Raw genomic sequence first — 14203 nt, 5'->3', positions numbered from 1 at the left:
ACACCTAGGGTAATGGGGTTTGCATCATCTTAAAGCCTATCATCTCTAATTTGCTCCATCAACTTTTTGTTAAGATACACTCTCCCTCCCCCCCATCATTAACCAAAAAAGACAAGGAATTGGCAAAAAAGTTTTCATTTTATGCAAGAACCATTACACCTGGCAGAGGTTAGCGTGTTCTTTTATGTTGTACAATGATGGTGAGTGTCAATATAGTGTTTGATAATGATTTTGTTAAGCTATTGCCATAAAATATTTTTTTATAATTTTTTTTCTGAATGTTATAAATACGTTGCATTTTCTTTTTCTTGCCTTTCCTTGCTTTTGCCTTTTTTTTTGTCATCAAGAGAATGACAGTGACTACACACTGTTGGTCATAGCTTGAATTGGTAATTGCCTAATAAGAACCAAAGTTTGCATCCCGTACCACACGAAGTACCCATGGCTGAAAACTGCAACACTGATGCAATAGCAAACAAAGTAACAACAGAAGCACTAAGAATAATAAGGTTTTACATTATTCTTATTTTCATTAAAAGAAAAACCTTGATTGCTACTATACCAAAACAAGAAAATGCTTTCATAAAAAGAATAACCTTATTAAAAGAATTAAAAATAATCACACAAAGCAAGCAGTAATGACATGGAGTGTTGCTGAGGTTATTCTTTTTACAAAAAAAAGAAGGCATAGTCTCCACATCATCCACATGTTCACTATCACTGGACATTATTTTCCTCAATTATGATCACTGAAAACACTGATATGTTAAGAGCAACACGTGCTGCATGGCAAGCTTGTAAGCATAAACTCAAGCTCAGGACGAGAGCGGGAGTAATACTATAGCTTGCACTAGAGGCTGGGGACGAGACTATTCACGCTGCTTATGTCGCTTGGGTACACTTTAGCATGCGCGAAAAGCAGGCTGCTTTGTCTATTGTCACGGGAATGGCGCTTGTGTATACTTTACATCGCGCACTGCATAAAAATACGTGTGCTGAGTGCTAAGGACGTAAACCCAAGAAATTTCTATTGAGTTTTTCACATATATTATCTTGTATTTCTTCACATCCACCACGTCCACATGAAAGTATATGGTCTGATTGACCGTGTGATAGCATTATCTCAAATTTGAGCAGGATGGTGCTTGGGTATAGTATAGCACGCGGGGCCTCATATATAAACTCAAGACTTACCCATCAGTAGTCTATCTATATATGAACTCAAAAGACACACACACACACACACACACACACACACACACACACACAAAGAAAGATTGGTTTAATGCAAGATGTGCTAGGGCAAAGGAGAAACGAGATGGAGCATGGAAAAGGTGGAAAAAAAACAGAAATCCAGAAAATAAGGAAAACTTCAAAACAGCAAGAAATGAATATGCTAAGGTGAGAAAGGAAGAAGAAAAGAACTATGAAAAGGACATTGTCGAAAAATGTAGGGAACAACCAAAATTGTTCTACAGATTCATAAATGGAAAAATAAGACAAAAAGAAACAATAGAAAGGTTAAAAGGAGAAAACGGAATGGTGGAAGACCCAAAAAGTATGGCAGAACTGTTAAATAGTAAATTTCATGAGGTCTTTACTAAGGAATCCAAATTTGAAAGACCACAGGGTAATAGAGAGACTGTCTATATGAAAGAGATTAAAGTAACCAAGCTTGAAATAAAAAAAGTTGATGACGGAATCGGATGAGGAAAAGGCAATGGGACCGGATGAAGTCTCAGGCAGAATACTGAAAGAATGTAGGGAAGAACTAGCAAGTCCAATATACAACATCATAAAATGCTCAATAGAAAATGGAACAGTGCCAGTGGAGTGGAAAAGAGCTGAGGTGGTTCCCATATATAAGAGCAGAAGGAAGGAAGAACCTTTAAATTACAGGCCGGTATCACTAACTAGTGTAATATGCAAGATGTGTGAAAAAGTAATAAAGAAGCAATGGATCGAGTTTCTTGAAGACAACAAAATATTATCAAATAGCCAATTTGGTTTTAGAAAAGGTCGGTCATGTGTGACAAATTTATTGAGTTTCTGCTCTAGAATAGTTGATAAAGTACAAGAGAGAGAGGGATGGGTTGACTGTATTTATTTAGATCTAAAAAAAGGCTTGTGATAAAGTGCCACATGAAAGATTACTATGGAAGTTAGAGGAGAAGGGTGGCTTAAAAGGAAGCACATTGAGATGGATGAAGAATTACTTAAGGGGGGAGAGAAATAAGGACGATAGTTAAAGATATGAAGTCCAAGTGGAGAACAGTAGACAGCGGAGTGCCACAGGGGTCAGTATTGGCACCAATACTTTTTCTCGTATATATAAATGACATGCCAGAGGGAGTGAACAGCTACATAAATCTGTTTGCGGACGATGCGAAACTGTGCAGAGTCATTAAACAAAAAGAGGATTGTGAAATACTACAGGAAGACTTAAACAAGATCTGGAAATGGAGCAAAAAATGGGAGATGGAATTCAATGTGGACAAAAGCCATGTCATGGAAATGGGAAAAAGTGAAAGACGACCAGTGGGAATCTATAAGATGGGAGATGGAGTAGAACTAGAAAAAGTAAAAAAGGAAAAGGACTTGGGAGTGACAATGGAAGAAAATAATCAACCGGTTAGCCATATTGATAGAATTTTCAGAGAGACGTATAATTTGCTAAGGAATATTGGAGTAGCATTTCACTATATGGACAAGGAAATGATGAAGAAATTGATAAGTACTAAAATAAGACCTAGATTGGAATATGCAGGAGTTGTGTGGACTCCCCATAAAAAGAAACACATAAGAAAATTAGAGAGACTACAAAAAATGGCTACAAGAATGGTTCCAGAATTTAAAGGGATGGCATATGAGGAGAGACTTAAGGCAATGGATCTACCAACCTTGTGGCAGAGAAGAGAGAGGGATCTGATACAAGTTTATAAATTGATTAACGGAATGGATGAAGTGGATAATGAGAAACTGATCCTGAGAGAAGAATATGACTTTAGAAGCACAAGATCGCATAGTAAGAAACTAAGGAAGGGACGATGTCTGAGAGATGTTAAAAAATTTAGTTTCCAGCAAAGATGTGTTGAGACTTGGAACAGTTTGAGTGAGGAAGTGGTATCAGCAAAGAGTGTACATAGTTTTAAAGAAAAATTGGGTAAGTGTAGATATGGAGACGGGACCACACGAGCATAAAGCCCAGGCCCTGTAAAACTACAACTAGGTAGGTACATACACACACACACACACACACACACACACACACACACACACACACACACACACACACACACACACCTGGACATTAAAAGGCATTTGATAAAGTCCCTCAAGGAAGACTTCTTTGGAAATTAGAGAACATAGGAAGAATGCATGGAACCTTGCTCGAATGGACAAGAGAGTATTTGAAGGATAAAGAAATGAGAACTGTGATCAGAGATACATACTCATCTTGGAGTAAAGTAATTAGCAGGGTGCCACAAGGGTCAGTGTTAGCCCCCATTATGTTTCAAGCTTATGTAAACGACATTCACATTGGGATGAACAGCTATATGACTTTATTCGCTGATGATGCAAAGTTGCTAAAAGTTATCAAAACCAGAGAGGACTGTCTACTGCTACAGGAAGATTTAAACAAGATCTATGAATGGAACAAGAAGTGAAAATTGGAGTTTAATGCCAAGAAATGTCACATTATGGAACTAGGAAAGAGTAAGAGAAGACCAGCATGGAACTATCTGATGGGAGAGGAGCAAATAACAAAGACTAAAGAGGAAAAAGATCTTGGAGTGATCGTACAAGAAAATTTGAGCCCTGATAAACACATAAATAAGGTATTTGGACTATCATATAGGATGTTGACTAATATAAGAGTGGCATTTCATTACATGGATAAAGATATGATGAAAAAATCATCACAAGTATGATAAGCCCAAGGCTGGAATATGCAGCAGTGGTATGGTCTCCGAGTTCTAAAAAAAGATATAAGAAAACTGGAAAGGATACAAAAGATTGCCACAAAGATGGTGCTGGAATTAAAGAACCTCACATATGAACGACGACTGAAGGAAATGGGACTGCCAACCTTACAAGATAGAAGAGAATGCGGGGACCTAATAACAATGTATAAGATAGTAAATGATCTTGAAAAGATAGACAAAGAAGACCAGGTGATGTTGGCGGAAGAGGATGGAAGGACAAGAGGACATGAAAAGAAGATCAGGATGAGGCAGTGTGTGAAGGATGTTGGAAAATACAGTTTTCCACACAGAACGGTGGAAAAATGGAATGCATTGGATAATGGAATTGTTGCAGCACATAGTGTGCATAACTTTAAAGAAAAATTAGATAAATGGAGATATGGAGACAGGACACCATGACCCCCGCTCGAACCCTGTACAATACAACTAGGTATATACATGCGTAGTGGATAAGGTGGTGAGCGTGGGATCGACAGACGTCCACGCGTAGGTTCGAATCCCACCACGTACAGCCTTAAAACACTTTGCCATTTGTCGAGTGGTTTAAAGTTACCTACATATCACCATGATAACCAGGTTCTAGGTGGTTACACCCAAGATGAGCTTGGGTGGTGATATGGGCCATAATATGGGTACCACTATAAATAAAATTGCCTGCGCCACTAATGGTCGGAAGCTGAACAGCGCTTCCCATACACTCTTCAAGTGTGCCTACAGGCGCTATAGGCCTTACCGTAAAAAAAAAAAAAAAAAAAAAAAAAACACACACACACACACCCACACAAAAGGAAAAGGATTTGGGAGTGACGATGGAAGAAAATAATCAACCGGCAAGCCATATTGATAGAAATTTCAGAGAGACATACAATTTGCTAAGGAATATTGGAATAGCATTTCATTACATGGACAAAGAAATGATGAAGAAACTGATAAGTACTATAATAAGACCCAGATTGGAATATGCAGGAGTAGAGTGGACCCCTCACAAAAAGATACACATAAGGAAGCTGGAGAGACTACAAAAAATGGCTACAAAAATGGTCCCAGAACTTGAAGGGATGACATATGAGGAGAGACTAAAGGCTATGGATCTTCCAACATTGGAGCAGAGAAGGGAGAGAGGGGACCTCATACAAGTTTATAAATTGATAAACGGAATGACCAAGTGGACAATGAGTATCTGATCCTGAGAGAAGAATACGCCAGTTGAAGCACAAGATCGCATAGTAAGAAGCTGAAGAAGGGAAGATGTGTAAGAGATATTAAAAAGTATAGTTTCCCGCAAAGATGTGTTGAGACGTGGAACAGTTTGTATGAAGAAGTAGTGTCTGCAACGAGTGTGCATAGTTTTAAAGTAAGATTGGATAAGTGTAGATATGGAGACGGGACCACACGAGCATAAAGCCCAGGCCCTGTAAAACTACAACTAGGTAAATACACACAAACACACACACAAAAAAAAAAAAAAAAAAAAAAAAAAAACTCTTTGTAGACTAGATGAGTCAGAGATAATGAAGAGTGTGGATAATCTTAACAGATCTAAACATAATGAAGAGTGTGGATAATTATAACAGACACACATAATGAAGTGTGAATAATTCTAACAGACATACCCATCAATACAGCACCAAAACCAGCATCTGAAGAGGTCTGCTTTTTGCTCTTCTTCTCCTTCTTGCTCCTCTCTCCTGAACTCTCCTGCTCCTCCACCTCCTGCTTGCTGAGTGAGTCTCTCTTGTGTTTGTCCTTCTTGCTGCTTTCTTTATGTTTATGTTTATTGTCTTTATGCTTTCCTTTGCTTTCCTTTGTGGTCCTTTCCCCCCCTTTACTACCACTACTGCCACTACCACCACCACTACTGCTGTCTTTATTTACACCATTAGAGCAACCATCGTCTTCCACTACATGGTGTTTACTTTTCCTCTCCTTCTTTTGCCTGTCTGGACTTTCATCTTTCTCTCTGTGTTCTCTTTTCTGTTTCTCCTTTTTACTATTACTACTACTACTACCTTCCCTGTGTCTCTCTTTTTCTGGTTTGGTCCTGTCTGGCAACCTGTTATGATGTGCACTCTCTCTGCTTGTACTCTCTCCACTTTGGTAATGCCCCTCTTCCACCCTCTCCTTCTCCCTCGGCCTCATCTCCGCACTCCTTTCACTTTCCCTATCCCTCTTACTGCTCCTCTCCTTGTGGTCGGGAGTGTTGAAGCCATTCACAACACTGGCTTCACTGGCTTCCTCACTGCGGTGTTTGCTCTCCTTTGACCGTCCGTGGTGCTTCTCTCGATCCCTGTGCTTATCTCTATGGGACTTGCTCCTCCTCTCGTCCTCTGCCTCCTCTCTCCTCTCCTCCTTGTCTCTGTGCCTGTCTTTGTGCTTGTCCTTCTTCCTTTCCCTCTCATGACTGCTGTCCCTGTCCCGGTGCTTTGCCTTCCCCTTGCTTCGGTGCTTCTCCTTCTCCCGCTCCTTCTCCTCCTTGCTGCTCTTCTTCCCTGGGCTCCTACTGGTGCCATTCTTCCAGTCCCTCGCTGCATCTGGGGAGTCACCACCCCACCCTGGACTGGAGGTATCTGTGGGGCTGTGGGACATGGTGGATGGATGGTATTCAGCCACAGGCATCTCCATGTGTGCCTGGTAGTCCCTCCTGGATGTCATTGGGTTGTAGTCACCTGTGTCTTCACCATCTGACCCTGAGCTCCTCCTGTGTGAGTAGCTGTAGGCAGGGTGAGGCACTGATGAGGCAGGCTGTGGCTCCTCCTCCTCCTCACTGCCCTGTTCATCATATTCATCTGTCACGGGGTTGTTGTTTTCCTCAATCTGTAGGCAGTTTTCCTCCTCGTCCTCATCCTCCTCCACTTCTTCCTCCTCATCCTCATGATAATCTAGTGTTTCTGGTTCACCCTGGCAAAAATAATGATCATTATTTGGATTATAAATGAACTGCTGTGGGACTGTGAAGTCTTTGCAAACCTAGAGCGTCACTATCACGCTCACAGCTATGGTCAGGTAATGCATGACCCTTGGAAAGAAATAGCATTTACTTTGCCTCTCCATAATAAACTGAATGAGGAAAGAGTGACTAACAAACTGCACTTATCTCCTACAATGTGTTAAGTAACTACTGCATTTTTACATGTTTTTTCCCTGAAATCTAAATTCTCTTATCTGCTGTGTCTTGCAAAACCTGACAGTTAAAAGCTTTTGCAGATTAGGGGACATAACACTGAACACTGAACACAATAGAAGCAAATGTGGCAAGTTATTATGACTGCACCAGTTTTTTCTACCTTCCTCTAGCATCAAGATCTCAAGAATTTTTGACTGTAGGAAAATGTCAAACACAATGAAAATAAGTGTGTTTGATATCTTCCTGGTTATCAAGACAGTACCAACACCTTTCATTAACACATTTCACCTTCCTATGACATTTCACTCTACTTACTTTAGATGGTATTGACACCTCTGCTCTTGACTGCAGCTCCTCTTCATTGTCCCCTGCCTCCTCTTCTTCCTCCTCCTCCTCCTCTGCAGTCACCATTGCCTTCCATTTGTTGACGAGGCCTCGCGCCTTCTCCCCGACCTTCCCTCCCTGGTGGCGCAGAGCATTGACAGTCTTCCCCACGCCAGTCTCCTCCAAGTGACTGACTGTGACATTGAGGTGGTTCAATTTGTGAAGGTAGTACAGCACCTGCAAGCATGACACAGAGATAGAGTAATATGTGACTTGGTTATATGGAGAAGGCATCACATTCATCACCTAATGTATACTAAAAACAAGGGTGGAGATACATAAGAAAATAAGGGAAGCTGCAAAAAGCCATCAGGCCTACATATGACAGTCCCTGTATGAAACACACCTAACTATTTCCACATCCATAAACAACTGATCTTATTCTCATTTAAAGCTCCCTAATGACTCAGCACAAACAACCTGATCACTGAGTCTATTTTATTCACTAACTATTCTTTCTGGGAACAAATTCCTTCCAGCCTTTTTTTTTTTTCTTTATTCAAACTTTATCAAGCTTAAACTCATGATTTCTTGTCTTATCTTGATTAGTGATTCTTAAGATTTTGTTTATGTCACCCTTATTATAACCCATAAAGAACTCTATCAAATCTGCACTTAATTTTCACATATACTGATTCCTAACCATGAAAACTCTGTTCAGGTTACCCTTGTTATGTCCCTTATATAGTTATCTAAATGGAGTAATAAGTCAGTGGAATGTATTTCTAGATGTGGCATAGGTACACTCATAGACCTTTATTGTTTTCCCATCTATGCTAATCCTGCAACAAGGCCCTGGAGTCTTTCTTGATGACAACTCACAAAAACTATCATGGGCAAAACACACACACACACACACACACACACACACACACACACACACACACACACGCCCGGTAGCTCAGTGGTTAGAGCGCTGGCTTCACAAGCCAGATGACCGGGGTTCGATTCCCCGGCCGGGTGGAGATATTTGGGTGTGTCTCCTTTCACGTGTAGCCCCTGTTCATCTAGCAGTGAGTAGGTACGGGATGTAAATCAAGGAGTTGTGACCTTGTTGTCCTGGTGTGTGGTGTGTGCCTGGTCTCAGACCTATCCCAAGATCGGAAATAATGAGCTCTGAGCTCATTCCGTAGGGTAACGTCTGGCTGTCTCGTCAGAGACTGCAGCAGATCAAACAGTGAATTACACACACATTCACCAAGAAGAATATAGCAGCAGAAAATGTAGAGATGGGAGATGGTATGGTAGAAGTAATCAATATTAAGATAAAAGGAAAGAGAATGGGAAAAAGAGATGTTGCAGTAGCATATGTACCACCAAAACCTAATGCATGGAATCAAGAAGAGTATAAAGAAATGTTGAGAGATATGGGTAATTATTTTAAAAAATAATGCAAGAAGGCAGGAATATAACACTTCAACTGTAAAGAGGTATGCGGGGAGAACTGGACCACACAAGGAAAAAGAAGAGTAGTAGGGATATACACTGCAAAACTTAATAATGATTAACACTATGTATGACACAATGGATTAGGGAAACTACAAGAGTTGGAGGAAATGAGGCAGCATCGAGACTCAACCTACTGTTTATGAGAGAGATTGACGTCATTGAAGAAACTAATGCAATCTAGGGAAAAGCGATCATCTGTTAATTGAATTCGGCCTAGACAGCAGTTCAACATTAAATAACAATGAACTTCACAAAAATGGAAGATATAATTATGGAAGGCAACTATATAAAGCAATATAAAGTACAAAGTGGGATACATTTATGAATAAAGATATGTTCCCAAAACCAGAACCATGAGGGGGAGAGAAAGGAAGACTGGTATAGCATAAAATGTAAATTGGCAAGAGTAAAAAAGGAAGCAGCATGGAGTAGATGGAGAAAAAGAGGAAGACTGCATAATTGGGAAGAATTTAAGATAGTAAGAAATTAATATGTCCAAACACTAAGAGAGGAACAAATGAACTATGAGAAAGATATAGTTGTCAAGTGCAAAAATGAGCCAAAACTCTTTTATAAATACCATATTAATAGTTAAATTAAAAAAAAGCAAACAACAGATAGATTAAAAAGTTGATAATTTCATATACGAGGATGCAAGATCATAGGCAGAAATAATGAAAAGGTGCTTAAAATCGGTATTCACCAAAGAAAACAAGTTTGAAGGGACACAAACAAGTCACGGGGACAAGGAAATAGGAAGATCCATGTAGAAGTTAGGGAAATCAGGAAGATTTTGAAAACCTTGGATGTGAATAAGGTTCAAGGACCGGATGGGGTATCAAATTGGATACTTTGGATACTGAGGGAGTGTCTTGACCAGCTGGCAGAGATATTACATAACATCATAGTATGCTCTTTTAAGAAAGGAAATGTCCCTCTAGACCAAAAAAAGGGCAAACATTGTACCAATTTTTTAAGGGAGGTAAAAAAAAAATTAAAAAATAAAAAAATAAAAGAACATTGAACTACAGACCAGTGTCCCTAACAAGTGTAGTTGTGAAAACAGCTGAAAAAATAGTTAAAGACAGATGGATGCCACAGCTAGAAGAGTCACATACAATATGTGGATGACAATTTGGCTTCAGAAGTGGCAGATCTTGTGTCACAATCTTATTGAGTTTCTACAGTAGAGCAATAAATATAATTTGAAAGAGGGATGGATGAGCAGACTGTGTCTAAAAAAAATGCTTTTGATAAACTTATCACTGGAAAAATATGTAAACAACATAGCTGAGGAAACATATGAGTTACTAAGAAAAATTAAATATACATGAAGAGATGATGAAAAAACTAATAGAATACATGATTCAACCTAAACTAGAATATGCTGCACTTATATGATCACCACATAATAAGAAAGATATAAGGAAGATAGAAAGAATTAAAAAAGCTGCAACCAAAATGGTACCACGTTTGAGAGACCTAACATATGAAGACAGATTAAAGATATTAAAACTTCCAACATTGCAACAGAGGAGAGAAAGAGGAGACCTAATTGCAATCTACAGGGCATGGAAGGGGATGGACACAGTTGACAAAAAAGACTTATTGGTGTGTGACTCAAGAAATACAAGAGGACACGGTGAAATTGAAAAAGACCGCGTGTAGAAAAGACATTAAGAAATATAGTGTTCCAAACAGAAGCATAGAAATATGGAACAATTTGGATGAAACAGTGGTTAAAGAAAGAAATATTCATGACTTTAAGGCTAAACTGGAAGACTACAGGTATGGATACAGTACAGCACAAACATAGCTCTTTTCCTGCACAACACAACTAGGTAAGTACACACACACACCAGGAACTCTCTATGCTGAGGGTTCAAAACCAGTGCATCATGTCACAATTATAAATTCCAACAGGATTGATCAACTCCTCAGCTTCATAGATGTTAATGTATCATGGTTTTGTTTTGGAAGACCTTTTGCCCCAGTTACCCTCTAATTTTTCCCATCTCCACACCATTTTTCTATTCAAATTATACACAACTAACCTGACTAGTCTCTGCTCAGGATTGATCCAAGAATAAAATTTTTGTGATATTAAAGAAAACAGGCTAAGGAAAGTTTAACATATGTAGAATACTGAAAAGAAGAAAGGTCAACAACATGAATACAAAAACCTATGGAAGGAGCAGCCAATAGGGACAACACCAAGTAATATTAACTACATGAAGAGGAAGGGGATGAGTTGGATTATTACACTAAATCTTCATCTTCTTTGTGGTCCCTGCAGTCATAGAGGCAAGACCTGCATTGCTACTCCCTGTCTCAACAACACACAGAAGTAGACAGTAAGTAAAAGGACAACATGATCTCTCAGTGCGACCACTCTCAAAGCTACACCAGTTCATATGCTGACCTCTAGGACAGACGTGTTTTCTTTTGGTCTTCAAGTGTAAACAATATACATGAATTACAACAGCAAATAATTTTTTTTTTCAAATGAGGCATAACAAACTCAACTCGATCATGTAAAAATAATCAAAGATTACAATTAAGAGTAAAAATACAATTGCACAAAATAACATTATATATATTACAAATAGTAGTTAAAAATGACAATAAAAAGTAAAAATTTAATTGCAAGAAATAGTATCATAGCAAAATAACAACCAAGAGAACAGTTAAACAGCATATCAATTAGAACAAAAGCAGCAAACTTCTCTCAATTCTAAAAATAAAAAAAATAAAGACTTTATTTATAAATCACCCAACAAAATGACAGTAAATCTTCATAATAACAAATTATGAAGAGAGATGGTCAGATCAAGTGTGTCATGGTCCGAAATTAACATCTTAAAACTCACCCATATGATACTGTGGTAGGATGCGAAATTTTTTTGAGGTCAGTCTGAGTTGTACAAGATTTTTCCCTGGCTTTTCTTTATTGTATATGGAATTATCTTATGCTTCACTATTTCACCCAACCACAATTTTCTCATGTAACTTATGTTTCTCTGGTGAGACATGTAGTGAATTGATTGATGTTCTACTATGTACATAATTTATGTTGCAAATGGATAGTTTTCAAGTTAGCTATGCCTCCTTTTATTCTATGCCTACCTCTCATTGCCAAAGATCTTTGCAAACGGAAGCAGTGGTAACAGCAGCTGCCAAGCATTGCTGCTTCATTGGTGAGCAGCATTTCCAATGATTCACTACATTGATTTATGTAGTAGGATTTTATTTTACTTAAAATTTTTTGTATAATTAGGTTTTGTTATGTTAGGTTAGGTTACAGGTCCCTCAAGATCAGTGGGGATGAGAAGTAGGCATAAGGTGAAAAGTCATAACTTGAAAACTATTCATTTGCAATAGAAATGATGTAGAACAATCAATTCACTACTTATCTAACTAGAAAAAACATAAGACACATGAGAAAATCATTGATTGAATGAAACTATAAATTGACCAAATTATCAAGCTTTTTTTTTTTTTTTTTTCCTCTCTAGAATTCTGACAGTTAAAAAGGAAAAAAGTAGAAAGTTATTAAAGGTCATGTGTTAAGTGTGGTAGGATAAATAACCCTCCTATTAACTCGACCAGACCATGTGCAGTAAGGGACCATGTGTTAAGTATAACAGGGTAAGTGAAATAGTTAGACCATGCATTAAGTATGTTCAAGTAATCAGTAATATGATACAACTATGTGTTAAATGTAATAAGATTAATGATTAACCTGACCAGACCATCTGTAGTAGAGAACCTTGAGTTAAGTATGGTAGGATAAGTGAAATAGCTATGCCATGTGTTAAGTATGACTGTTTAAGTCAGGGGTGGGTAAACTTTTTAATGCTAGGGCCACAATAAAAAAAAATCACAATATTATAGAGCCACATAGTTACTATATTAATTAATAAAAAATCATTACTATTTAAATTACAAAATTAAAAGCTTCTAAGGAAAAAGCCATTCTCATACACATGCACACTTGCGAGAAGAAAATGAAATGCTCACAATACTATTTGACATTGATTATTAACTTGCTTTTTCAAATCTACTAACGTTTGACAGGTCGCATGAATTCCTTTAACAGGCTGTATGCAGCCTGTGGGCCATAGTTTGCCCACACCTGGTTTAAGTAATAAGTATGATCAGACCATGTGCTGGGTGAGGCAGGGAAACATGTATTAAGTGTGGCAGGGTTTAGCCAGACTAGACCATACTAAGTGTGGTAGAATAAGTGACAAGTAAGCAACCTGACTAGACCGTATGGTAAGTAAATGTAAGTGATTAGAAGTCTAACTAGACCATGTGACAGGATGTGAACTAACTCAACTCTGTAAGTGAGGTAGAATAAGTGACAAGTAAGTGACCTAGGCAGACCATGTGTTATGTGATATTTAGGTGAAATGACCGGGCCACGTGAGAACGAGTGAGAAGCACGGCAGGCCAGGGCGAGACGGGGAGACATGACCAGGTGAACACACTGAGGTGACTAAACCATCTGGCTAGGCAATTTCCCCAGAACCAGGTGAGCCGAAGGTGTGCCCGTCCCCTCACCTGTCCTAGTCACCACGCCGATAAGGGAGGTGCAAATAACCTCAATAATTTCTTCACAAGTCACCGGAAGAAGTGGACTAATTTTGGGGAAAATTCTGAAGAACTGCGGAAAGATATTATATCAAGAATCCCAGGTAAGTTGGTCTAATTAATGTGTTTCCTCTCACCTTGTCCGCCTCGTTGAGTGTGGCATACTTGTTGAGTTTCTTCTGGAACAGGAAGATTTCCTCCACGCAGGAAGACATAACAGCTGATCACTCTCCCTCTCTCTCTCCCTCTCTCCTGCCTGCGCCTCACTCACCCAGTCAACACACCACCCACTTCGGCACACAATCCCATGTCGGCTGACTTCACCTCTACATTACTATTCATTCAGTATAGTTCCTGAAAAATATAGCACTTATATTTTTCTAAATCTTTGGAAATATATTATGCTATCTAGTTGAATTTTTATTTACTTGCAGGTGGCAATTTCGGTTCATCTTATCTTTAGATTCTCACCTATTCATAAAAATTTTAAAATCAATTGATGGGTTCACTTTAGTGACATGTAAAAAAATTAAGAGTGTTATTCTTAGTGTACCAATAACATACTCAAAATCTACGATCTCGGCTCAGTTCATTCATTTCCGTAACTTATTCTTAATAGCACTAATCTATACATGTTTTTTACAAGTATAAGAATATAAGGTAT

The 14203-nt window shown here is 38.6% G+C and overlaps 1 protein-coding gene across 1 annotated transcript in view; it reads right to left on the bottom strand.

The window, feature by feature from the left end:
* LOC123507508 (transcription elongation factor B polypeptide 3-like) overlaps nt 1-13832 on the bottom strand; it is a 54636-nt gene extending 40804 nt beyond the window's left edge. Inside the window, exons 1-3 of the mRNA XM_045260420.1 lie at nt 13677-13832; nt 7426-7671; nt 5600-6884 (exon numbers count right to left, since the gene is read on the bottom strand). Coding sequence (XP_045116355.1) covers nt 5600-6884; nt 7426-7671; nt 13677-13754 — 1609 coding nt within the window. The 5' untranslated portion in view covers nt 13755-13832. The remainder of the gene's footprint in view (nt 1-5599; nt 6885-7425; nt 7672-13676) is intronic.
* Nucleotides 13833-14203: the final 371 nt, after the last annotated feature.

Source organism: Portunus trituberculatus, chromosome 22 (genome assembly GCF_017591435.1).
Source record: "Portunus trituberculatus isolate SZX2019 chromosome 22, ASM1759143v1, whole genome shotgun sequence".
Classification (NCBI taxonomy): domain Eukaryota; kingdom Metazoa; phylum Arthropoda; class Malacostraca; order Decapoda; family Portunidae; genus Portunus; species Portunus trituberculatus.
Note: the sequence above shows the minus strand (reverse complement) of the source record. Positions and strands in the feature narration are given on the sequence as shown.